Consider the following 25,005-nt stretch of genomic DNA (forward strand, 5'->3'; position numbering starts at 1 on the left):
GTGTCACTTAATAGAATTGGCAAGTTTCAACCAGGAAATAATTATATTAAGGTATTTGCCATTAAACCTTGATGATCCTCGCACTACATTTAATATGGACTTGGTTGAGGACTCAAAGGTTTAAGAGTTGTTGAGGTTTGAGACTTGCCTGTCTTGACCTAAGACCTCACTGAAAAGACTGCAGCTTTCCTTGTGTTTTCTTGCCTCTCTCCCACCTCTATGAAGTCATAAATTCTAATTTGTAAACGCACTCATGCTGTGCAGTTTCTGTGTCGGTGCTTATAATGTACAAATTATTCCTGTCTGGATTCTGACACAAACCACCTCCATGCCTCATCCTGTCCATTTTTAATAGTCTACTCATTTTGGCCTAAATATTATGCCCATTTTGGCTAGTCGGATAAGTTCCATCATTCAGCTCTTGGTGTAGGTTCACTTACACGCCGTATGTTGTCTTATCATGTAACACGCACATTTCTTGCGCATATCAGGCGAATCCCTGTTGCTGAAGATAGACAGCCATGCCTGGAGGTAAATGGAAACTAATGCTTTGACTGCTTGAGCAATTCTACCTTGAAATACTTTGCTCTGCGCAGTAAAATGTTATATACAAAGCCCCATACAATACATAATAATCTGTTTCATGCATTTGAATCTGATCTGGGACTTGCAAAAGGTTTTAATTATGTAAACACGTTTCTTAGCACTATAGTCTGTAATGTTGACTTGAATTGAATCTTACATATGTGGATAATCCTGAAATTCCACAGTTTTGGATCACTCAATTCAATCATACGTGAAGGAGGCGGGGCTTTAGACATCTTAGGGCGCTCTGATTGGCTGAGAGTAACTAGCTTTTCTATTTCTGCAGGCAGTCAGCTGGGAGTCTCATGTTATCTCTTTCATCACGGCCAGCCGGCACAGTTTATGGCCACCATGCAGTCCGTCACATAACAAGGAGTCTTCCCTCTATTTATGTTGTTTTGATTTACTCGTCATCGCAACCGAGAGGGTGAGTGAAACTTTTGCAAACCACTTGTTTCAGATTTACACCACAACAAAGAGCAGGACGGTGGGTGTTGATTGATTGCTGCTGTCGGTTATTGGGGGTGAAAGGCCTAAATCTGTGTTTGATATTGTTTATGAAGCCATTAAAGTCAGTTTGCGGTCTCATTCAGTGCGCTGTGGTTCGTCGTGTTGCATTTTGTGAATTATTAAAGCTGCTGTTGCCACATGTAGCGTTTGTTGGTAAAGTAAGTAAAATATGGCCTGAATGGTGAAAAATCATGTTCAAACGGGGGGAAAGCGAGAAATATGCTGTTTAACTCTGCTCAACTAGCTTTCAAATTGCTTAAAATGTTAGCAGTTGATGTGCTGACAAACACCTGAACAGGTGAACAGGAGTGGGTGAGCGAGGGTCCGAGGAAGAGGAGCTGCAGCAGCATGGGCGGAACTTCTGTGTCTGAGGAAGGGAAGGATGAAGGAAGCCCCAAGGTGGCACTGAAGAAACAGATAGGCCTGATGAGCGGCTGTGCCATCATAGTTGGTAAGTAAAGATCAAACCATGAACTTTGGGTCCCTTGCTGCCATTTCCGGTTGGTATTCCAGGTAAAGTTAGGACCAAATGAAGACGATTTCTGCAGATTTACAGTCAGAGCTGATGGAAAAAGCTTGAAAATCAAATCTTTTAGTTGGATAGGTTCATTTAGAGCCAAATTCACATACAAGAGATTGTCTACAGTAAACTGAAAAATAAGTTGGTTTTGCATCCATTCAATCAAAACCAGAATTCAGATCTCACAGATGTTTATGTGCAGTTGATAAAATAAGCAAAATCTTAATCGGTAGTCAACTTGCATCTGGCACAGGGAACACATATTGGTGCTGTCACTAATACGGCACCGTGCCAACACTTTGTAGAAGCCACATATTGTCTTGATGTCTCATAATGAACTTGTAGCTCAGTAAAGATGCAAATGAGGCTGCAGGCTGTATGAAGACCTCTTTAAAGTGCAGTTGTTACATAACATTACATCACAATGTTTGCAATTGGTGTGTTTTCTTGCATTTATTCTTCAGTCACAAGTCAGCATGCACATATATTGTTTGACTTGATCATATTTCACTGGTTAACTCTTTCACTGGTTAATTTAATGTATACTGTAAACATGTGTGAGAAAGTTGCATCATTCCATCCTAACTAAGAAGTTGAACAATAGAGTGGACTCGCTCCCCTTGTAATGTTGTGCTTCTATGCTGGGTTTCTGTTGCTGGGCGTTCTCATTGCACCCCCAAGATCGTAAATCTTGCACTTGCTCATTCAATGTTGCCAGCATGTTCCCAGGAAAGTCCTTCCCTTCTTTCCACACATGTTAACTTGTTCAAAAGTAATACCGCTCCCCCCCCCCCATCTGTGTTGACATCGGTATGTCCATTACTATCTGGACATCGGAGGAGGTATGTTCACATCCCTCCGTCGGCTCCCTGTCGCTGTCCGCCTCAACTTCAAGCCCTTGATACCGGCCTACAAAGCGGCGTCAAATATGGCGGCCACTTATCTGAAATCCCTCCTTCATGTTTGTTCCTTCAAGCTCACGCCGCTCTGCCAACAAACGGCGGCCCGGTGCTGCCACTACAACAAGTCTCAGGCCAGACGTTTCTCCTTTGTGGTCCCGAGGCGGTCTCTTGCTCTCTTCCTAAGGTCCTTGCTTGTATTGTAGATTGTTTAAATCTTGTCCGTGTTGTTTTAGATAAAAGCTTCTGCCAAAAGACTAAATGTAAAAGTGTCTTCTGCTTTAGTGTCCACTAGACTCTGTTCCTCCCACTGTGTGCTGTGCACTGATTGGATGGGGGATTTAGAACAGTAACATTTGCATTACACAGTATTGATGACTTTTGCATAGGTCAAGCTTTAATGTGCTCAAAATGATTACACCCGTTTGTCTCACTTGCTGAAGAAACGTCAATGAACTTATGTAAATGATAGACCATCACTGTTTACCCTGGTTTCCCCTCTCTGCTCTGCTCTCTGTTTAACTATCAGGCAACATAATTGGATCGGGGATATTTGTGAGTCCTAAGGGGGTCCTGGAGAATGCCAGCTCGCTAGGTGTGGCCATCATTGTCTGGCTGGCCACTGGAGGCATCACAGCCATCGGCGCCCTCTGCTACGCGGAGCTGGGTGTGACCATCCCCAAGTCGGGGGGAGACTACGCCTACGTCAACGACATCTTTGGAGGACTGGCCGGGTAAGGTGACGCCGATCTGCATTTCCCGTTACCCCAAACACACACTCCATGCTTTAACCGTCCTTCCTTCCCCTTCCCACCCTTCTCCTCCCCCCAGAAATGCAGTTATTGCCAGCAAACCCACTTACCTCATTGCACTCCTCTCTTTATCGCAACAGCACACCTGCCCTCAGTACAATAGTGCAGTTAGTTGCTATGCTGCTCTGACAATTAACTCTGCTTGTTTTCTCCCCCATGTTTCTATAATTAGAACTCTTTTTCCTCATTAAACAATGTTGCGTATTTACAATGCTTCTGTGAGACATTAGTGTGTCGCCTTGTCTAATTATCGAGCGGCGCGTGTTGTTACCCAGGTTTCTCCGGCTGTGGATCGCCGTGCTGGTCATCTACCCCACTAACCAGGCCGTGATCGCCCTGACCTTCTCTAACTACATCCTGCAGCCCCTCTTCCCCTCCTGCCTCCCCCCTGAGACCGGCCTCCGCCTGCTGGCTGCCGCCTGCCTGTGTGAGTCACGCAAGCAAACTGAGGAGGAAATTGATATTTAGCGAGTCCTAACCCCCCCCCCCCCCAACCCCAACCCCACGTCTAAAATTGGCTCATTTGTTCTAACAATTATAATCCGTAAATTGGATATCCTCTGATGAAACATGCGGTCGTTGGTCATAACACTTCTTGCGTTTCACGAAAATTTTTGGTTTTGAGCAGAGCACGAATGCCAAAATACAGCAAAAACTCTGTAAATGTCAGTGCAGGAAACGACTGGAGTTCAAACAGCTGCAAATGTGAGAATTAGGTTGAAAATGGGATTTTCTTCTCAAACCAGTCGGTCTCCTGCAGTGCTGCCCTGCTGGGATCTACTGAACTAATCAAAGTATAATCTTACTTGACATTTGTGCGTCGTGTTTTCTGCCATTTCAGCTTGTAACCCACAGAGTTCAGCTTCTCTTAGCAGTGTGAGATTTTGTTCAGTTTATTCTTGTTGGGTTAGAAGATTATCAAAGGCTTTAAGGGGCTGTAAAAATGTTGTTCTAATGCCAAACGGCTTATAAATGACCGTTGTGTGTGAGACAAAGTGTGCGTTTGTACATATCGTGTTGTATTGTCTTGCTGTCCACAGTGTTGTTGACGTGGGTGAACTGCTTCAGTGTTCAATGGGCCACACGCGTCCAGGACGTCTTCACTGCTGGCAAGCTGTTGGCCTTGGGTCTCATCATCTCCATGGGCGTCGTCCAGATCTGTAAAGGTACATTTGGTCTCGTGCCCTGCTGTTCTTCGCCTCACTCTACTTCTGCCTCCTCCTCCTCACCGTCTGTGTCTCCGAGCTGTTTTGAACGGGATCATTTGAGTCCCCTCGTGGGATTTCTGTGATCCTAATGTGAAAAAGGGGATTACAGTCCCTCATAGCTCTTCATCCCGATTATAATCCTCATCCGCGTTTTCCAGACTCGATGAATCAACTCAGTGGTGTGACATAGCGCTGGCCACCACAAGCCAATGCAACACTACACCTACAAGAACATTCTGGTGCAACACTTGATTTTAAGGTCACTCTTGGGTTTTAAGAGCCAATAAAAAAATTTGGAATTGAATTAAACACCCAGATTCACGGATTACGTGACAGACACAATGTTAAAATGTCTTACCGTAATGTATTCAATACAATAACATTACTAAATACAGCCAAAAATATATTACCACGTAGTTAGATCCTCTGATTCTGAATTAATATTATACTGTTATTAAATTGAAAAGCAAAATGTGTGCATAAAATGCTGCATTAGAATGATTTTAACACACTTCAATGTCAAGTCAAGATTTTGAAACACCTGATTGAATACTAGCACGGGGCGTTAGAGGGCATCCAGTGCCCTCTGCTGGTGAAAGTGTGGTAGTGACCATGACGTCTCCTCAGGTTGGACTAATGTCTTGTTTTTTGGACACCAGGTCACTATTACTGGTTGGAGCCGGCACACGCCTTCGAGACCTTCCGTGATTACGATGTGGGGCTGATTGCCTTGTCTTTCCTGCAAGGCTCCTTTGCATATGGAGGCTGGAACTTCCTCAATTATGTCACAGAGGAGCTGGTGGAGCCACACAGGTGACGTAAACACACTTACATTGGTCACATGTACAGTGCACAGGGTTCCTGTATTCATTAAGGTTTTTTGATGAATAGCTGATTAAGATTTCCCCCTGAGAAGCCAAGTGTGTGTTTCAGGAACCTGCCTCGTGCCATCTACATCTCCATCCCGCTGGTGACTTTTGTTTATGTTTTTGCCAACATCGCCTACGTCACAGCCATGAGTCCCCGCGAGCTCCTGGCGTCCAAAGCTGTGGCTGTGGTGAGGGAAAAGGATCAAGAGTTTCCAAATCAGAATGTTGAGAATGCAGGAGTGTGTCTGAGTGTTCGATCGCCCTCAAATGTTCTAGTTGCAGGTTTTCAGTCATTTTAACTTGTTCACACTCTTGCATATCATTGTGATCTGGCCATCTTCGTAGTGCTTTATCCAGGTATCGTTTCCTCCTCCTTTCTCTCGCTCCTCATCTTCTCTCCCAGACGTTTGGAGAGCGGTTGTTGGGAGTGATGTCATGGATCATGCCCATCTCTGTGGCCCTCTCCACCTTCGGAGGGGTCAACGGCTCCCTCTTCACATCGTCACGGTCAGTTTGTCCTCCCCTGTTCTTTCCCTTCCTGTTGGTGACGCTTTTGTGCTTTCCAGTCGTCTGCCTGACTCCCATACACACACACACACTCTGAGCCCACACCTGTACCTGCACACTCAGAATTGGATGTAAGCAGTGTGAAAGTGAGACGCTAATCAGGAATAAAATGCGTTGGCTGTGTAAATTTAGAAATTTGGATTTGAAATATGAGTTTTAAATGGACTCCTAATGGGAGAGTTGGCGTGCAGAGATGTGGTTGTCTCTGCACTCTCCTGAGCTGTTCACACGCTGAGCAAACTCCAGCTGGCTCTGTTCTCACGGAAGTCTCTGGATTCGTCTCTCAGGCTGTTCTTTGCCGGGGCGAGGGAAGGTCATCTTCCGCGTCTGCTGGCCATGATTCACGTCAAGCGCTGCACTCCCATCCCGGCCTTGGCATTCACAGTGAGTCCCGTCTGACACACGACACGGACGGACACGTTGTCCTCCGTCCAGGTTGCTTGACGTGTTCCCTTCTTTCCGCACCCAGCTGATCTCCACTCTGCTGATGCTGTGCACCAGCGACATTTACACCCTCATAAACTATGTGGGTTTCATCAATTACCTCTTCTATGGCGTTACTGTCGCCGGGCAGATTGTCCTGCGCATCAAACAGCCCAACATGCATCGACCAATCAAGGTGAGGACGGCGACATAAGAGCCGAGTTTCTACTTTTGAACACGAGCAAAACGATTCCCACCACAGAGTTGTGTGTTGAAGCCAAGAGTGTGTGTGTTTGATCCTTCAGGTGAGCCTGGTGTGGCCGGTGATCTACCTGCTCTTCTGGGCCTTCCTCATGATCTTCTCCCTTTACTCCGAGCCCCTCGTCTGTGGGATGGGCCTCGCCATCATGATGACCGGCGCTCCTGTTTATTTCCTGGGGGTCCACTGGGAAAAGAAGCCACAATGCTTTGATCGCGCCCTTGGTGAGGAAATGACTCGTGTTGTAGATAAGGCTTGACTGTTGGGCCTACAAAGGTACAACGCTGACTTTTATGGGCTCTTTTCAGAAAGGCAGGATGAGGCATTCTTATTATTTTAGTGTGTGTTTGTAGTATTTTGTTTGATCTCCTAGAACTCTCATAGTTCAGCTTGCGAACAAGGGTTTGGATAAAATGAGAAGGAAGTAATTACAGGAGCCACACAGAAGGTACTGGAGTGGGTGTATACCTCTGCCAAGCCCAAATAGTCCTTCAATTATGACTTTGGTCTCAGTGATGGACTTTAACATGGTATTAACTAGACCATGATACAGTACAGATGCAAAATCGGGTGGCAGTAATGACTGAGAACCTCCTATACAGGTTTTGTATTTAAATGTATAACCATTTTTCCAATTGCATCCAGGTAAGATAACCCATCTGTGCCAAAAGCTGGGTTTCGTGGTCTACCCAGTCACAGAGGAGGAGAGCCTGGATAAGCAGGGACCTGGAGAGGAAGACGGAGAGGTAGAGAAGTCCATAAACAGCTGAAGACGTGTAAAGAAAGGCTGCCCACATTTTAAGCAAAAAAGATTGAAGACTTCCAAAATGATCAAGTGCATATTGACCTGACGCAAACGAGAGAGATTTTCTACAATGCTGGATTTGTTTTGCTCTTACTCGGCCTTTAATCCTCAACACTGCTGCTCTCATACAAGTCTTGGCAGCAGAGGTGAGAAGACACTGGAGACGTTTGATGTCATTTTCACTTTTTGCATTGCCTTGGAAATTGTCTATTTATATGTTGAGGATGTAGTATTTTCATGTTAAATATTATACTAATACTACCTTTTCACTGTAGTTGCACTAAACTGAACGTTTTCTATATTGCCAGATGGTTTAATGGGTTTTACTCTCACTGGGTCATCACCATACTCCTTTGTTGCCCTCAAATACAAAGTTGTTGACGTGAATGACGAAGCTGTACAAGTGTGAATATTAATAAATGCAAACTGAGCGAACGTGTTGATGCAACGAATGGTTACAGAGCCTTTTGAATTCAACTGTTTATCTGATATCGGACATTTAAGCACGCAAAAAACACGCACGTATGACCGCGCGTTTAATTTGAGTTTTAGACAATGCTTTTAATAAAAACAATTGGGTCATTTTAATGTTTTACTTAATCCAGCCATTGGGAATATGGTCTCAAATCTTGTGCCTCTATCATTTTTGTTGTGCATAATGTTGCAGTGCCGCGGCTTCTCTCATAAATGTTTAATTCACCTGCTGGGACACCTGCCGATGGGGGGGCGGAGTACACGCGGGCACACACGGAGGTTAAATTACGGAAGTGACGGACAGCCTATCTGCATCAAGGTGGTCACTTTGAACCATAAATCAGGAACTTAAAATAACTTTCCTTCAACGTAAAAGCATAAATCATGATCGAATATCTGTAGTGAGCATTGGCTGTAATATTGTACCGACACCGGACATTGATCAGCATGAACTCGCTTGGGGTTGGGTTAAGAAATGGCTGCGGGAATCATTGGTTAGAAGGAAAGAACAACGGAGAACTTGCACAGCATGCTCTTACAATGGAAGGCATTCACTGTTAAGCATACAAATCACCCCTGCCTCTTGGTGTTAGTCGGGTAGACCATATAATGAAGGCCTGGCAAACTAAGCGTGCAAAAAAAAAAAATCCTTAATCCCCAATGTAACAAACCTCAACACCCTTCAGTAATTTCGACCCAGAGGTGCACAAACACACACCACTATAAACTCAAAATTTAGCAATCAATCTCTCAGTAGTCGATCCACCCCATTACAAAAGTGTTACAAAATCAAATTTTGTGTCATATCCTTATCACTCACTGTCATTCTCTTAAATCTACATTTCTAAAAACTATAGTAATAACCATATTTCCGCCTGGTAACTAGTTTATCGGTTTTATTTTGAAATTTATGACAGGAAGTTACGCAGTCTTCGGCAGATTTGACACCAATGGAGCTCATACAGTAGTTGGGTGTTGGGTGCCGTTTATGTGTCGATTGAATCGGTGTAATAAAAGCTGGTGTCCGGACATAGTACAGGTATGATGTTTTTTATTTGTCTTAAACTATTTAAAGAAGCAGCCGTATGCTAGGCTAGCTCAGTCGGTTCTTTAGCTCGGCTGTCTCTCGTGAAGCAGGCTTTACATCTGTTTCATTACCCTGGTGTAATGGTGTAAATTGTGACCGCGGTAACTGGTGACTTTAGCTTGATGTAGCGTAAGCAAGAATATTGTACTGCCGGCGTGAACGTCCTCGTATAATTGTGAATAAAGTCAATATTTATGTTTGGTTTAAAATGTCTCGAGGACGTATGTTTAATCTAGCGAGGACATATTTACAAATGTTGCTGTCTTTCAGTGTCCATGTGTATTCATGGTCCTGTGTTTTAAATTATAATGATATACGATGTTTATTTGAAGCTCAAAGATGCTTGCTTTGTGTTGTTTAGTCATGTTTCGTTTTTTGCTTAAGTTAAAAGGTTTGTTGTAGCCATAATGTTGTAATTTCCCCAAAAAACGTCAATATAGTATAACTCGAAAATGCTGCCACAATTGTATTTAAAGAAATAACAAAGATCACGTAAAATATAAAAGCAATCGTCTGATTAACAGTTTTGAATATACATTTTGTTTTAATGAAAGAGAGACAATAAAAAAATAAGGCATTCGCTGGGACAACTAAACGATCTCTTCCGGTTTTCCACCTTCGAAAACATATTGACCACTCGTTAATCCAGTGCACCTGTTCATTGAAAGGGGCAGTATAATGCTCAGTTGTTAGTAGGATAACTACTTACTATAATTTATGTTGTCCAAATAGGTAATAACAATGTATTTCCTTGTAGAGACCTAAATAATGCAGCCTCTTGGAAGGGAAAATTGCTGATACACTTGAACACTTGTTTCCACACACACAGGCATGTCTCCATCAGTGCCCCTCCAGGAGATGATCCGGGCCATCAGGTCAGCCAGGACCCAGTTTGAGGAGCGAGGCGTGATCCAGAGGGAATGCGCTGCCATCCGGGCTCAGTTCAGACAAGCTGACAATGGGGGACGTTCGCACAACCTTGCAAAGCTCCTCTATGTGCACATGTTGGGCTACCCGGCTCATTTTGGTCAGGTGAGGGGATTTTACTAATATGTGTCATGGGTTTGTTTGGATTTGGTGGAGCAGCAGCAGTGCGGTCCAGTGTGAGAAGCCTCCATGCAGCTGAAGCATCTGTGTTTCCCTCCCTCAGTAATGCTCCCAACACACCTCTGTTCAGTGTTTGAAAGGGTTAACCACTAACAGCTACTTATTATGCTCTTAAAATTGGGAAAAAGATTACACGTCATTACTCACAGAGGAAATTAATCGCAGCACTCTTTAGGACTTTTGCATTTCTCTACAAAAACAATGGACGTTCTTAACATTCATTAAAATCTCGCTCGAACAAGACAACAATTCAACAATTGAGCAGGTTTACGACATTAAACAAGGTTCTTTGAGTACCTAGTAGACGAGTACGAGAACAAGTTCATTCTCCACAGATTGCTTGTGGAGAGGTGAATCTGACCAGGATACAAGTTGCATTTTACACTGATATTACTATTATATGACAAATAAATAGATAATCGCAAGGCCGGACCCAACCTCCTCTATTATTTGAGGTTGGTAGGGACTTAAGCCCTTTCCACAAATCCATGTGAGGTGGCAGCAGAATGCTCAATGAACTGAAACTGAACCGCTGCTCCTTCACATTGAAGGAAGTCAGCAGAAGTGGATTTGGAATGTAATCGTGTATGTTGCTTCCTGGAAGCTTTCCCAGAAAGGTGTTGCAGTTCTGTTCAACTGAGAGAAGGCCACAGGGCCGACTGAGAACATGATGGAGGGATTAGATCTTGGCAGGGGTCGTCTTTGACTACTACTTCTTTTCTTAGCATGCTTCCTCTATGACCTCTTCAAATAACTTCAAGTATAAATCTGCTTTTTCTCTGTGTCAGATGGAGTGTGTTCGAATGATAGCCAGTCCTCGCTACAGTGAGAAACGTGTTGGATACCTGGGAGCCATGATGCTGCTGGATGAGAAGCAGGATGCCAGCTTGCTCATCACCAATTCCATCAAGAAGTAAGGACGCTCCAAACTAACAGAACCAGACCTGGAAATGCATAATCCTCGCTGGACCGGTTTCTTATTTATTGTTGGTTGTGTTCTCAGTGACCTGTCTCACAGCAGCCAGTATGTGCAGTCTCTGGCTCTGTGCACGTTGGCCTGTATGGGTTCAGCCGAGATGTGCAGGGATCTGGCGCCGGAGATTGACCGGCTGCTTCGAGCCTCCAACTCTTACATTAAGAAGAAGGTCAGGAGCTGACTCAGCTGTCCTTTGTAGATTTGTGTGTTTGAATAACTGCCACTCAGCACGTTAACATGACATCAGAAGGTTCATAACCCCACAATACTCTGATGCTGATAATTTGGTCTCTGTTCTTTCTGTGTTTCACCCAATGTGTCTCACTTAATCTCCCCATCTTTGTTTGAGCCCAAATCATTCTAAGTGCTTGCTTTCGAGCTCAGTAACCTGCTTTGTGTCGCTGTAAGGTACTGATGTCTTCCTCGTTGTAATTCCAGGCTGCACTGTGTGCCGTTCACATCGTCAGAAAAGTGCAGGACCTGGGGGAGCTTTTCGCCCCCGCTGCTCGCTCCCTCCTCTCTGAGAAAAACCACGGTATGTAGATCGACGCGTATTTTTAAAAAAAAGGAAGAAATCTGCGTGTTGAGTTTCCGGTCAGTGAGTTTCCTGCCTGGGTCCCTAGGTGTGTTACATGGTGCTGTGGTTCTCATCACCAAGCTGTGTGAGCGAAACCCTGAGACTCTGGAACAGTTCAGGAAGGTAGGACACAAACACACACACATGCTCACTTCATAAATCAATGCAGTAACGGTACATGTTTGTGATACGGCGTGTTTACGATGTGTGTTTTTCCCCAGACGGTGCCAGATATGGTTCACATCATGAAAGGTTTAATCACGTCGGGTTATTCACCAGAGCACGACGTGGCAGGAGTCAGCGATCCTTTCCTGCAGGTCAGTCCGGTCTCAACAGCAGCACCGCTCGCCTCTGTCAGATCCCTGATCACTCTCTCGCTTATGCTATCATGTTTACCTGGACATTTGGACATACAGCGCCAGAAGTCTGAAATGTTTTCCTAATCAGTTCTTTCCTCTCCTCCGCCTCATGGTCCGTAGGTTCGCATCTTGAGGTTACTGAGGATCCTCGGCCGCAACAACGAAGTAGCCAGTGATGCCATGAACGACCTCCTAGCACAGGTACTCCAGTCGTTTCACGCCGCCGCATGAAACACACACTGACGAGGAGGCAGCAGCCAAGACCTGCTATTAAAGTGATCCGATCACAACGTGACCTAAACCGCCCCCCTCAAGTGGTTCGGCAGATCAGATCCCGATGTGACAAATATCCAATACGCCCTCGGTTACACTACAACACTTCATGTAGCCTGGCGGAGACGAGAAAACAGATACATGTCTCATGAAGTGGCAAAGTGTAACCGTAGCCTCTGATTGAGCCTCAGGTAGCAACATCACGTGACGTGGATGTAGCAGTGAGGAAATCTTGAATATTCACATCCATACTAATTTAATACATATGACCAAGAAGAGTCATTTACAAATACATGAGCACTAAGCTGAAAGTTGGTTGGTTGGTTGCTAACCCCAGCCAATCTGCCATGTTTGATCCAAATCCAATAAAAACATCACCCAAACAAACAAACAATCAAACATGGCAGTGAGTCCGTGAAATAGAAACGACCTCTGACATCCCTGGCTGTGTCATTGCTGATGCACTTGTGTGTGTTTGTGTCTTTCTTGTCCAGGTGGCTACCAACACCGACAGCAGTAAGACGGCAGGGAACGCCGTGCTGTATGAGACCGTCCTCACAGTGCTGGACATCAAGTCAGAGAGCGGCCTCAGGGTGAGGGAGAGACATCGCCACTTTCTGTTTACATCCACACTGTCTTACTTACCGAGCCTTCTTCCTGTGTGTTGAATAATGCATGTTCACCTCTGCCACAGGTTCTGGCTGTGAACATCCTGGGCAGATTTCTCCTGAACAGCGACAGGAACATTCGGTTCGTACACTTTGCCGTTACTCCGCATTCCTTTTATTTCAATTCCCGTTTCCCTTAACCAGTCCACTCCCTCGTTCCCTCCTTCCTCTCTTATCGCTCTCTTATCTTTCATTCCATTACCAGTACTTCTCATCAGCTAACTCCCTGCAACCAGAGAGCCAAGCCTCCAGTTATCAGTCCGGAGCTTATGAATAATTTTCCCTGGATCTCTTGATCACACGCCGTGTCATTTCTCATCCAGAAGTGTGTTAAGTGATCCCTCAGGGTTTTGTTATGGGGCTATAGTTCGGACTGACCTCTGTCGGGGCTGCGCAGCCAGCAGCTCTGGGTTTACCTGCGGGGCCTGTGTGTCTAGTCTAGTCTGCCCCTGTCAGCCTCATTGCACAGATAAGATCTCCCTGTGCTCACATAAATACTTCATCAGTCCATGAGATAATTCAACAGAAAGCCAAGAAGGTTAAATTACTCTTAGCTCTTAACTCGGATTGTTGGCTGCTGATTAAATATGATGCGTATTATATCGTTGAGTGCTGTGATGAAACTGATATTACAATTTGGTGCCCACTCTGTATGCACGGCAGGTACATTGCCATGATGTCTCTTCAAAAGATCGTTTTGACGGACCACAATGCAGTGCAGCGACACCGGGGGACCATAGTGGACTGCCTGAAGGATCATGACGCTTCTGTCAAAAAGTACCTGTCTCTGTTCATCAGGCACATATGCATATGTCGCCGTCGTGTGTATCCTGTGTTCCATCTCCAAAATTAACCTGAAGTGTAAACAGAAGAACTATTGAGGGCAGTTTAAATCAAATCAAATGAAAATCACATTTATTTGTATTGGCCAATATGGCATTCAGTGTCTCAAAGGGCTTTACAGACCCACAACAACAACAACAGACAGTCACAGGCCCGGCCCCGAGGGGAAAACTCCCCAAAAACCTAAAGGAGTGACAGGAAACCACAACAGAAGCAGACAACAATGGCTACGATGGTGCCACGGCTGCTTTTCTGCTTGAATCTCGCCATCAACATTATAGTCACCTCCTCTAGCGTTGCCGTGTTTGATTACATCGTGCAAAATGAGTTACCAAGGGAGATTTTCTGGTGCTTGTCTGTGAGTGATGATGCAGCTCTGATGCTCATAATGTCTAGTTTCTGAAAGAGTGAAAATAACTTACAAACAATATTCTGTGTCCAACTCTCCCCCTAGACGTGCGTTGGAGCTGTCCCTGGCCCTGGTCTCTCCGACAAACATCCGCTCCATGATGAAGGAACTCCTCCTCTTCCTCTCCTCCTGCCCTCCCGAGCTCAGGTCTCAAGCCGCCTGTGGCATATTCAACGCCGCAGAGAGGTAACTGAAGGAAGCAGACGTGCGCATACATGAATGCCACACGTGCGAGTTTGTGTGCATGTGCATTTAACACCGGAGTATGGATGGACGTGTTTTAACCCCTTATATACCACCTCATGTGCATAGTCGCGTTGAAATGGCTCTGAAGTCAAAACCATAAAATTCAGAACATAATAGTTTTTTTGTAATGGGAAGTATAAAGGGTTAAAAGAAATGCATGGCTGTGTCAGTGGGTGTAAGTGTGTGTGTGTGTGTAGTAGACTTTGTGTCTGTCTCCATTCTGAATGATAACCCTGTTTATTTCAGTGGTACGGTGACGATGAATGGCTTTTCTGTTTAGAGCTAATCGCTCTCTAACACTTTGCACTGCTCTGTTTACACGTGTGCTCAAAGCAGCCAGTGGACATTGGTTGGACCTGTGTTTGTGCGTGCGTGCGTGTGTGTTTGAGTGTTTGACCTGTGCCGGAGCACCACTGAGCGTGTGTGTGTCTGTGTCTCTGTCAGGTATGCTCCTTCTCAGCGCTGGCACATTGACACCATCCTGCATGTCCTCACCACGGTAAATACACACTGCTACTGTGCCGTCTAACCCACCACCTTTAGAGAGAGAGGGGGGGGGGGGGGGAAAGGGTGGAGTTAGATGGTGAGGGTGGGGGGAGAAGGGTGGAGTTAGATGGTGAGAGACAGACAGCAATAAAGACATGTGCTTGACTACGTTCTCTTTCTTTCTCTCTTTCTCTTTCTCTCTCTCTCTCTCTCAACTCAGCCAATGCTTTTTGATACACAAGCTGACAGCTGGCTTCTTTTCCCTTTTACCTGCATGACACTTGCAAAACCGGCCTTATAATTAAGCTGTACATTTCAATTATAGGTGTAGACGGTTAGACGTCTTAGTTATTAATTGATTAAAGCATCAGACATACATTTGGCCGCTGCTCCTGCGATTCTCGGACAAATGCTCCTTTTCACACTCATGTTGCACACCAAACGGGAGAATAAATCAAATGTAAGAGGTTGACGATGTACTGAGGCACGCTGGCAGGCAAGTCGAAGAGGAAATGGCGGCGTTTATTCTCCATAGCTGCCTTTTGTCGTGGCGAGGACAGAAGTGAGAGGAGAGAGAGGGAAAAAGAGAGAGAGAGCGTAGTTGAGTGCATTTCTGTGTCGCTCTGTCTTACTCACTTCATAGTTGTCTCAGCGGAGTGTGTGTACTTGTGTGTGTGTGTGCGCGCGTGTGCCATCATTCGCTTGCACTGTAGGCAAAATGGGGACAGCAAAAAAACTGAAATAGTTGTATTTGTGTTCTGTCAAAGAAATGAAGCGTAGAAAGGTGAAGAGGAAGGATGAAGGTAGCACACTGGTTAAGGCCGGAGGGGTGACCCATGTTTACTTGGCTCAGCTGCCGACCTATTTTGAGCGTGCATGTGTGTTAGTGTGTGTGTGTGTGTGTGTGTGTGTGTGTGAGAACTAGTGCACAGTTGTATCTGACTCTCGGCCTCACCCTGCCAGGCTGGGAGCGACGTGAGAGACGAAACGGTTCCCAACCTGATCCAGCTCATCACCACCGCCTCCGACCTGCACTCTTACACCGTCCACAAACTCTACCTGGCACTGGTGACCGACATCTCTCAGGTGTGTGCAGCTCTTAACAAAACTACCGCAAATGTTCCCCTGCGAGAGGAAAGACGGCGTCGGTCCTGAGCCCGGGCAGGGGGAACAGCTTTTGCTTAGAGTTTGGACTCTCCGGTTAATTTTAGCCGTGTCGTTTTCTGCTGTTAAAGCATTTTAGCTGAAGACAATTTCCTGTTTTCCACCGCAGTCATTTCCTGTGGAATTAGGCAAACTGGCCCAGATGTTTCAGGAGCTTTGCTGCTTTTGAATCATAGTCAGGGTCAAACTGGGTCAACAGCCATTCAATTATAAGATGACACTGCAAATTATTTAGATGTTTTTGAACCTTTTAGCATGAGAAAGAAGCATTCCTTTAAGATTACATGCATGTTTCATTATGCATCCTGGTGTTTGAATCTTTTGTGTGTGAGTATTCCCGTTTCCTTCGCCATAAAAAATAAATGCGTCAGGTTAGTTTAATTACTCCTGCCATAGCCCTTGAGCAAGGCACTAGGCTGCAGATCGAGTAGAATGTTTGCAAGGGTTAAATGCAGAGGAGGAATGTCGTTGTACTCGTACAATGACAAAAATAAGAATCCCTTTCTTTTAATGTGTGAGGTTGATATTTGCTCTGTGTGTGTGTGTGTGTGTGCGCAGCAATCCCTGGTGCAGGTGGCGTGCTGGTGTATAGGAGAGTACGGAGACCTGCTGCTGAGAGGAGAGTGTCAGGAGACGGAAGCCGCCCAGGTACACGCCACTAAAGACCGCGTTTGAAAAATAGATATTAATATCGAGCGGCGGTTCAGATCCTGTATTGCACTTCCACTCTTCTAGGTCAGTGAGGACGACGTCCTGGACGCCTTGGAAACGGTGTTACAGTCTCACATGTCGTCGCCCGCCACCCGAGGCTTCGCTCTCACAGCCACCATGAAATTAAGCACACGCATCGCTGAGAATGTGGAGTAAGCAACGTTTCTGATGAATTCAATCGCCACCTTTCACAATCTCACATTGTCATTTCACAATCAGACCCAGATGATGTGTAATAGGCTGTAACTCTCCTGTCTTCTAACTGCTGCTCTCTCTCCGTCACTGCTGCTGCTCCGTCAGTCGGATCAGGAGCATCGTCAGCATCTATGGCAGCTGTATAGACGTGGAGCTCCAACAGAGGGCGGTTGAATACAACGCTCTGTTCAAGAAATACGACCACATGAGGTACGCAGCAGCACTTCATGTGTTTTTGCTTTTTAACTTAAAACATTTAAAGCACGCCTATCTCGGTGTTTGAAGTTTTGTTTATAGGTTTGTGAGGAATTCATCTATTTATATTCCTTTGTTTCTGTCCTTGGCTTGTAAACAACTCTGAGATCTCTCTTCTCTAATCAGGGCGGCGGTGCTGGAGAGGATGCCTGTGATTGACAAGAACTCCCCGGGCCACACTAACGGGGAGTCAGAGGAGACCATGAAGGAGCGGCCTAAACTCAAGCAGGCAGATCTAGTGGTGGCGCCAGAGCCCACCAACCAGGTACACGATGACAACCATTCATTCATTTTAAACGGCCTGTGTCCTCTCACACACTGAGACGGGAGATGGTTGATGATTTGATCGGGCCGCTTTCCTCCTCAGGTGTGTGACCTCTTAGACCTGCTGGGCGGATCTGAGGAGCCTCTTCAGCCGAGCCCAGCGCCCGGCCTGGCCGTCATCGCAGCCAGCACCGCCGGAGGAGACCTGCTGGACCTGCTGGGAGGCCTGGAGCTCACAACGCCTGCAGTTGGTCCGTCAGACAGATACACACACTAATAGATACTCAAAGAAGAAACAGGAAAGAAAGTTTAATTTAAACAAAGCAATGCAATGGAGTAAGAAGGAGTAAAGAAATATTTGCAGCTGAAGTGTAGGAGAATAAAAGAGCACAGTTGATGATGATGATGATGATGATGATGATGATGATGATGATGATAATAATGTTAACCTACTTGTATCTTCCACTACTCCCTCAGTGACCGTGTACGACAAGAACAGTGTGACTCTGACACTGCGCTGTGACAAACAGACAGAGTCGGGCCTCACACTCACACTCACAGCCTCCAACTCCTCTGACTCAGACATCAGTGGCTTCACTCTGCAGGCTGCCGTGCCTAAGGTGAGTGTGATGTAATGGAAACAAACGTGTCTGCGTCGCGTTAATCATCCGCGCCCGAGCCGAACGCGCCGATCTTAGTTCGCGTCGCCCCGGGGGAATTCTTTTTTCAGTCGGACTCGGAGATCATTCCTAAGCCGCGTCAGACTTGGAATGGGGTCAGCTGTTTCATTACTCAGATTACGATCGGGTTCGGCTTCAGAACGTTTACTGCGGGTCGAGATCAAAACTGCAGGCCTGATTGAAGCTCTGTCACTCTTCATTTATCTGTCATGTTGATGTGTAAAGAACAAGTTGCTGTGATTCTACCCTGGCGCCTTCTTGATGCGATTGCTGCGCCGATCTCCAATTTCCGCTGTTTTTTTCGTTGGGCGGTTGTTGTTGTTGTTGTTTTGCACCTTGTCCGGCTCTCTGTGTTGGCACTGAAGGTGTGTGTGTGTGTGTGTGTGTTTTCTCGGCTTCAACTCTGGACGACCTTTCTGATCCTTTCACAGAGTGTCCAGTTACACATGAACGCCCCCAGTGGGGACTCACTCCCTGCACAAGGCACAACTAAGGTGACCCAGATGGTGGTCCTCAACAACCCAAACAAGGTAAGTCAGGCACACACACAGACACACAACAGATACACACAGCTGGGGGACGATGGAGGAGAAGATTCCAATTTAATATTTGTTTGTTTGTAGCAGTAAAAGTTTCATGAATGTTAAAATAGTGGGGGAATTTCAGTGAATCATGATTTCAAGTCAACAGCTGCAAATTTTGGAGTGATGTAGGCAGTAGGTAAGAGTGTGATGGTCCATTTGTAACCATCGTGGAATGTGATACACAACATATAAGGAGACGAGGGGGAGACGGGTGACTTGGGCCGATGACCGGTACAAACTGATCCCTGCTCTCCCCTCGCAGGTGAACCTGAGGATGAGGATCCGCGTGTCTTACACCAGCCGGGGGTCGCTCATTCAGGATACAGTCCAGGTCGACACCTTCCCAGGATGCCACTGACGGCGACGACAAGTCCCATCAGCCTGTGAACCAACCAGCAGATAACAAACCTCACCGACCTGATACACTACTGATTTTATTTGTATGGCTGTATAATACTGTTAGTCTGTATCATAGCTGGACTGATGGCGTTATCGATATGGCAGATACTTATGCAGGTATCACAGAAATACCAAAATCTTTGTATTTTTCTGGGACTCGTGCAATCAACACTGTCCAACTGTCGCCCCGGGGGGAATGCGGTGAAGTGAGTATTTATACGGGCTGCTATCTTGTAGTATTCTGATCCATGTTGCACTCCATACATACGAACGTTACCGTGGTTTGTTTTGTCTACCGCTCAGTCAGATTGAGTCACCTGATCAACTTACCAACACTATTTAGTCTGAATTTCCAGGTTTCGGAAGGTTTTCTACAGTCGTCATTCAACTCCACATTCGAACCGGGATGCTTGCGTTTAATGCAGTGAACCAAACTCCCAAATTTCACTGAAATCTACATAAATCATATTAAGCTTACTCCCTTCTTTTACTGGGGAACAGACTCGTGGCTGTCAATCACATTTATTCAGGCGTGTTAACATCTCATACTCTGCATACTGCGATTCCATCCGTGAAGACGTCAATGTACACAATCTTGCCTTCATCGCAGTTCAGAGAGTTGGAACAGAGTGCATGTGCAACGTAGTGTTAAACAATCACTTAACACTGATGGCTGATGACCACTATTAAGAGTGATGAATAAGGAATGCTCTTTATCCCGCGTGTGGAACTTTAATTTATTGGAAAATACAACATGTATTGGGGGGATTTTAAAACACGACCTCATCGTTTCGGTTCCTTTTCCCCCTTTTTATCCACAAATTGGATCTCCCAACTGTTTCCCCCCCCCCGTGCCTTTTGTTCCATTTGTACCTGAGCTTTTCCTCGTGGACTTAAAATGTTAATTACATTTAGTTTGGGAGGTCAAAGAATGGTTTTGGAATTCAAGATGTTTTAATCATAATCTTACTGGACAAGCAGCGCATGTTTCCTTTTCCATTATGTCCTCGTGCATTGTTTACAAAAGCCCACCCTCACACAAGTTATACGGTATGATTATTGTCTACAAAATGTTATATTTTGACCTATTTACAAGACAAGAAAATGTGGACTGGCAAATACATCTGAGGGACGACAGCATCATGCATAATTTGACGGATTGCGTGTGTTATAATTGGGGGTACAAACACTGATGACCTGATAAAAGATGTATGACTTGAAACTGAAAGGTAAAAACGGTCTGTGTTAAAGTCGCTTCTGTTCATTGTTAGAATTCTTGTGTCATTTTCTAATAGAAATCCTTTTTTTCCCTGACTCCTCATCCACAACTTGTCATATCTTTACTCGGTGTGTGCATCTTTGGAGAACAACGCTTAAATCATTTTAATCATTTATTCACAAGCAAAATAACCACAGTGTTTCTCAAACTGACTTGTTCGGGGCGAGTGCCTGGATCTACTGGTGAAACAAAAAAAGAGCCAAAAACACTGTAGGATTTAACAGAAAGTCCACTTTTTGTTTGTTTGTTTGTTTTCGTGCATCAGCGCGGCATCTTGGTATTTTGGTGTGTGGTGGCGATCTCTCTGTGCTGTAACTGGTTAGACAGCGACAGCAGCCAGGGAGGACTTGGCACTCATGACAAATAACTGAGGTGTGCAAAGGGTGTGTGGAGTGCGAGTCCTCCTCTTAACGCCAACACAAGGTGGAGCACTGAACCTCCCTGGATCTTGTAGTCTGCTGCCGTCTTCTCATCGTTCCTAGAAAAAAATGAGAGGGAAGAGGAAAAGAAGAGAAATTGAGTCTCTACATACGACATAAACAGTTTATGCACTCCTGCAAATGCAATTTATCGGGATGAAAACCCTCAGACCGAGTCTTATTTTGCAGACTCGCTGCTGAGCGGTTGCTTTGTCCACTTCGACTCCACAGAATACTCACATTTTACACATCTTGATAGACTTACGGAGCCTGAGCGTACAATTACACAACCATATCCATCCAAAACTGAGAAGTAGAACATTTCAGCATCACATGTCCATCGACCAATAACAACCTTCATGATTACAGGCGGGAAGAAGTATTAAATATCTGTTTGTGGTCAGACATGTACTGCAACTGGATATCGGATCGCATTACAGACAGCATCCAGACAAGAACATGTTAATGCAGGGTGCAAATGACCTCATCCAAACTAAATTCATATTCAGAGGAAACCCGATTCAAAATGAAACCCCCCAAAATGTTAACGGTGCTATTTCCCATTAAAGAGGTGAGAAAAGAGGTGAATTAGTAGCAAAGTGAATGAAGATCTGGGTTTCAATGAAGCTGAAGCCCTGGAGGTGCTGCTCTTGGTTTTTGTATTATCTTTGTCGTTGGTCCGTGTTGTTGGTTGTAATGTCCTAATGTCTTGATTTCAGGGATTCTATCACAGTTTGAATCGTGTGTGTGTGTGTGTGTATTCAGGAGCTCACATCTGTTTTCCACTGTAGATGAGCCTCTGTTGTTGAGGGGGGATTCCCTCCTTCTCCTCCACCCGCTCTTTAATCCGCTCCACCTTCATTTACACAACACAAAGGAAATACATTAAGGCAGGAATTAAACTACTTCATAACAGTCACATTGGCGTGTTTGCGTATTTCATTACCTTGTCTGTGGGCTCGATGTCGATCTCTATTTCTTTTCCAGTGAGCGTCTGAAACATCGATTACAGTATAAACACGTTCAGAAACGAGTCAGTCGCGCAGTTCTTCTTGTTTTTAATGTAAATGAATGAAACATCACAAAATAGCCCAAGCAAACCGATTTCACGCCACTTTGATTCACGCACACAGACTCAAAGCGTCATTAGCCGGCAGTTGCGTTAGCTGGCGGCTAAACATGACTGGAAATTGAACAATATCTCTCACCTTCACTTTGATCAGCATGTTGACTTAATTATAAACTACGACTCCAGTCGAAACTTCGGTTGTTAAACGATACTCTTGTTCAAAGTAGCTAATAACAATCTAGCTGTGTCCAACTAGCTCACTCACGGTCTACTTCCTGTGCGACACGCTAAACGTTCCGCCGTCGCAAGAGAAACGTAGTTCCGCGACGTCCACAGTGTTTGGTTACGTAAAGGGACATTTCTCTTTATTTTTCAACTACTATACTTTTATTTGTATCTATTTTATTTCGTATGCAATTTCGTTATTTGCAAATGACAATGTTTTTTCACATTGTTATACACAGACCTAAGAAAAAAAAAGAAAATATTCGTTATCTTTTTTATATTCTTATATTGGCCAAAGTGTTTTGTCGAGAACCAACATCATTAGTAAAGTGAAATCCTCAGAGCACACACAAAAACACCAAACAATATGTAGCAGGTCTGAGTAAAGGTTTAGTCCTGCTGCTTGAGCACAGATGTTGCTCATTCAGCTCATTAGTACTCAGGTCCATTAAGTGTGGCAGTCTCACACCGGGTTTGGAACATTTAGTCATGGTGATGCATCTCAACCTTGGTGTGTTGATTGTGGCTGTTTTCACATCAACTGTTGCTGATGCAGGTATTATATTTAGATATTTTGTAGTTGTAATTATGACAGAGATTGACATGATGAGTGTGTGTTTGCAGATATCACTGTAGACTGTAAGAATGGCTCGGTCAGTGTCACATGGAGAATCGGAGCAGAGGTGGTGCCATATGCACATCGTCTCTTTCTTGGGAGCTGTATGCCGTTGCATATGTCTACTTTACCCACTGGAGATGCAGATGTGGAGTTTGACTATAACCTCAATGACTGCAAAATTACTAGAATGGTAAAGTAAATGCCAGATCCAACTAAAAGATTCTACCACGCAAGTGTCTGAATGACATCATCCTCTTCAACAGATGAAACGAAAGCGACTCGTCTACAAAACTGCTTTGACCTTCCGACCGTATCCAAAGCCGCAACCTGCAACTTTCACATATCCAATTGAGTGTGTCTACAAAAGGTAAAGTGTTGCAATTTGTCAACAAAATTCAAGTTTATTGCTGAAATGTGAAATGATAAACACATTGCATTCATTTCAGACCTGATGGCTGGGTTCCTCCTTCCCTTTACCCTGGCTCAGGAGTCTCTGAAGGCCGTGGGGAACTGATCTTCCACATGGCGCTCCTCAATGGTGATTTCTCACTCTTACAAGCTATAAAACTACAAAATACAAATTCAACGACAAATTCTCACTGTTACTGCCCCTCCAGAGGAACTAACAGCAATAGCGAACACAAATATCATCCCCTTGGGCTCATTCATGCCAATATGGGCTGCAGTGGAGCAGAAGTCCCATCAGCCCTTGTTGCTGCTCATGGAGGAATGCGTGGCAGCGACCACATCGGAGCTGCAACCTGATAGCCAGGTTTACCCCATCATTACCAATAAGGGGTAGGCTTCAGGTTAGTCTTTACTGTGATTGTTCCAAGAGCAAAGTATTCCCATTGCTAATCTGAGAATGGAACGATTTCTTCAGATGTCTTTTAGATAGCATCAGGGGAAACTCCAGGTTCCTTCCTCGGTACCACACATCTGCACTAACCGTCTACCTGCAGTCCTTCAAGTTCGGACTTGGAGAGGAGGTGAGGTGGAATAGTGACTTGACTTTAAGCGGAATTTGCGCCAGAGGAAGAAAACCCAAGATCGGTTGGAATTGGTTAGAATTTTTGCAGAGGAAACTGTGAAATTGTGGACATTCTGCTGTTGTAGGCAGTTATTAAGTTTTGTTTTTAGTTGAAACGTGGAGGACCTAAACAATTTAAATTAAATTTGACCTTTGTGCTCTCAGGTGTACATTCACTGTAAGTTGGTTGCATGGGATCCTGAAGTTCTTACCGAAAACAGGAAAGCCTGCCATTATTTGAAGGAAAATGAAAGGTAAACATGATGTGAATTCAGATAAATGGAAACAAATGTATTGTATTTTAACAATATATTGTTTAAATATAAATCTGTATACATTGGCCCCCTCTCTTAGCTGGGAACTGCTAGATGACCCAAATCGGAGCACCCTCTGCAGCTGCTGTGATTCAAGCTGCAAGTCCCGTGCCAAAAGAGGAATCATTGGTATTGTATCATGCTGACCTTTCCTCTATTGACATTTACATTTTTCTCCATGAAGAGATTTTGCAATTTTGTCCACTTCAGAATCCCAGGGCCTTGGCAAAAATGCTGTTTTGGGGCCTCTGATCATAGTGGACCATTCTGAGTCAAAGGACAGGTCAGTCAAGTATGACTCCTGTTGAATATTTGTATTGTAACCTTTTTTTAAATGTACAGAGCAAACTTCCAACATTCATTTAATTGTTTTCAGAAAAAGTTTGGTGTAGGAAGCTCCAGGGATCCTGCACAACAGAAGACTGATGGAATGGATGACCGGATAACTTGCACTCGCGCTCTATTCTTAAAACTGAACTTGCTGTGGCATCTCATAAATCCATCTCAAAATATCCCGGGGCCAAATAAAGCTGGTGTATACCATGATTCTTGTCCTTTTTTTTTACTGTAGTTTTAGCAAAACTATATATATCAATCAGGCCATATAGGCCTACTTCTGGCTTTCCAGTACTGTTGTGGCTCAGACAGATCTGTGCTTTAATAAGCTTCAAGGCTGGGCACTGTGCATTAACTTGCATTTTCTATCCGTATACTGCTGCATTATGATTGGCTCTTGGTAAGTGGGCCATTATTTTATCACCATCACACAATTCCATGGGTTCAGATCGGGATTCATCACAATATGAGCCAATTGATTCTTTTTTAAAAAATTCAAA

At 44.7% G+C, this 25,005-nt stretch overlaps 4 protein-coding genes across 5 annotated transcripts; 3 read left to right on the forward strand and 1 right to left on the reverse strand.

The window, feature by feature from the left end:
* The first annotated feature begins 923 nt into the window (after nucleotides 1–923).
* Nucleotides 924–7,897, forward strand: slc7a8b (solute carrier family 7 member 8b). Of its 2 annotated transcripts, none has more exons than XM_076162301.1 (12): nucleotides 924–1,012; nucleotides 1,394–1,546; nucleotides 3,044–3,248; nucleotides 3,602–3,753; nucleotides 4,367–4,492; nucleotides 5,194–5,347; nucleotides 5,468–5,591; nucleotides 5,807–5,910; nucleotides 6,258–6,354; nucleotides 6,440–6,589; nucleotides 6,699–6,876; nucleotides 7,298–7,897. In XM_076162301.1, the coding sequence occupies exons 2-12, from the start codon at nucleotides 1,444–1,446 to the stop codon at nucleotides 7,420–7,422; spliced, it is 1,518 nt and encodes a 505-aa protein (XP_076018416.1). In that variant the 5' UTR covers nucleotides 924–1,012; nucleotides 1,394–1,443; the 3' UTR covers nucleotides 7,423–7,897. The 2 variants fall into 2 exon arrangements, with proteins under 2 accessions (XP_076018416.1, XP_076018417.1); XM_076162302.1 differs by having other exon boundaries at nucleotides 5,468–5,685; nucleotides 7,298–7,435.
* Nucleotides 7,898–8,861: 964 nt separating this feature from the next.
* Nucleotides 8,862–20,481, forward strand: ap1g2 (adaptor related protein complex 1 subunit gamma 2). The gene is made up of 22 exons (XM_076162200.1): nucleotides 8,862–8,970; nucleotides 9,848–10,050; nucleotides 10,914–11,038; nucleotides 11,129–11,270; nucleotides 11,540–11,636; nucleotides 11,725–11,801; nucleotides 11,900–11,995; nucleotides 12,158–12,238; nucleotides 12,805–12,903; nucleotides 13,005–13,060; nucleotides 13,642–13,755; nucleotides 14,276–14,416; nucleotides 14,921–14,975; nucleotides 15,926–16,048; nucleotides 16,685–16,774; nucleotides 16,862–16,989; nucleotides 17,138–17,242; nucleotides 17,414–17,552; nucleotides 17,655–17,802; nucleotides 18,029–18,171; nucleotides 18,663–18,761; nucleotides 19,078–20,481. Exons 2-22 carry the CDS (start codon nucleotides 9,850–9,852, stop codon nucleotides 19,171–19,173), a joined length of 2,355 nt encoding a protein of 784 aa, XP_076018315.1. The 5' UTR covers nucleotides 8,862–8,970; nucleotides 9,848–9,849; the 3' UTR covers nucleotides 19,174–20,481.
* Nucleotides 20,482–20,592: 111 nt separating this feature from the next.
* On the reverse strand, nucleotides 20,593–22,279 carry nedd8l (NEDD8 ubiquitin like modifier, like). The gene is made up of 4 exons (XM_076162201.1): nucleotides 22,121–22,279; nucleotides 21,859–21,906; nucleotides 21,686–21,768; nucleotides 20,593–20,971 (listed from the first exon to the last, which is right to left on the reverse strand). The coding sequence occupies exons 1-4, from the start codon at nucleotides 22,136–22,138 to the stop codon at nucleotides 20,848–20,850; spliced, it is 273 nt and encodes a 90-aa protein (XP_076018316.1). The 5' UTR covers nucleotides 22,139–22,279; the 3' UTR covers nucleotides 20,593–20,847.
* Nucleotides 22,280–22,695: 416 nt separating this feature from the next.
* Nucleotides 22,696–24,651, forward strand: LOC143010009 (zona pellucida sperm-binding protein 3-like). Its single transcript, XM_076162117.1, has 10 exons — nucleotides 22,696–22,762; nucleotides 22,831–23,015; nucleotides 23,089–23,192; nucleotides 23,272–23,363; nucleotides 23,443–23,623; nucleotides 23,709–23,814; nucleotides 24,021–24,109; nucleotides 24,210–24,298; nucleotides 24,380–24,452; nucleotides 24,546–24,651. The coding sequence occupies exons 1-10, from the start codon at nucleotides 22,696–22,698 to the stop codon at nucleotides 24,559–24,561; spliced, it is 1,002 nt and encodes a 333-aa protein (XP_076018232.1). The 3' UTR covers nucleotides 24,562–24,651.
* The last annotated feature ends 354 nt before the right edge of the window (nucleotides 24,652–25,005 follow it).

Source organism: Genypterus blacodes, unplaced genomic scaffold (genome assembly GCF_046128005.1).
Source record: "Genypterus blacodes isolate CSIRO-AG114 ecotype Tasmania unplaced genomic scaffold, CSIRO-AGI_Gbla_v1 ptg000120l_1, whole genome shotgun sequence".
Taxonomy (NCBI): Eukaryota; Metazoa; Chordata; class Actinopteri; order Ophidiiformes; family Ophidiidae; genus Genypterus; species Genypterus blacodes.

Coding starts and splice junctions, on each gene's coding strand:
- slc7a8b (XM_076162301.1), top strand. CDS start 1,444: ATGGGCGGAACTTCTGTGTCTGAGGAAGGGAAGGATGAAGGAAGCCCC. Junction 3,754..4,366: donor GCTGGCTGCCGCCTGCCTGT/GTGAGTCACGCA, acceptor TGCTGTCCACAG/TGTTGTTGACGTGGGTGAAC. Junction 5,592..5,806: donor CGTCCAAAGCTGTGGCTGTG/GTGAGGGAAAAG, acceptor CTTCTCTCCCAG/ACGTTTGGAGAGCGGTTGTT.
- ap1g2 (XM_076162200.1), top strand. CDS start 9,850: ATGTCTCCATCAGTGCCCCTCCAGGAGATGATCCGGGCCATCAGGTCA. Junction 16,049..16,684: donor TGGTGACCGACATCTCTCAG/GTGTGTGCAGCT, acceptor GTGTGTGCGCAG/CAATCCCTGGTGCAGGTGGC. Junction 17,243..17,413: donor AAGAAATACGACCACATGAG/GTACGCAGCAGC, acceptor TTCTCTAATCAG/GGCGGCGGTGCTGGAGAGGA.
- nedd8l (XM_076162201.1), bottom strand. Junction 21,769..21,858: donor ACATCGAGCCCACAGACAAG/GTAATGAAATAC, acceptor GTGTAAATGAAG/GTGGAGCGGATTAAAGAGCG. Junction 20,972..21,685: donor ATCTACAGTGGAAAACAGAT/GTGAGCTCCTGA, acceptor ATTTTTTTCTAG/GAACGATGAGAAGACGGCAG.
- LOC143010009 (XM_076162117.1), top strand. CDS start 22,696: ATGGTGATGCATCTCAACCTTGGTGTGTTGATTGTGGCTGTTTTCACA. Junction 23,624..23,708: donor CCCATCATTACCAATAAGGG/GTAGGCTTCAGG, acceptor CGATTTCTTCAG/ATGTCTTTTAGATAGCATCA. Junction 23,815..24,020: donor AGTTCGGACTTGGAGAGGAG/GTGAGGTGGAAT, acceptor TTGTGCTCTCAG/GTGTACATTCACTGTAAGTT.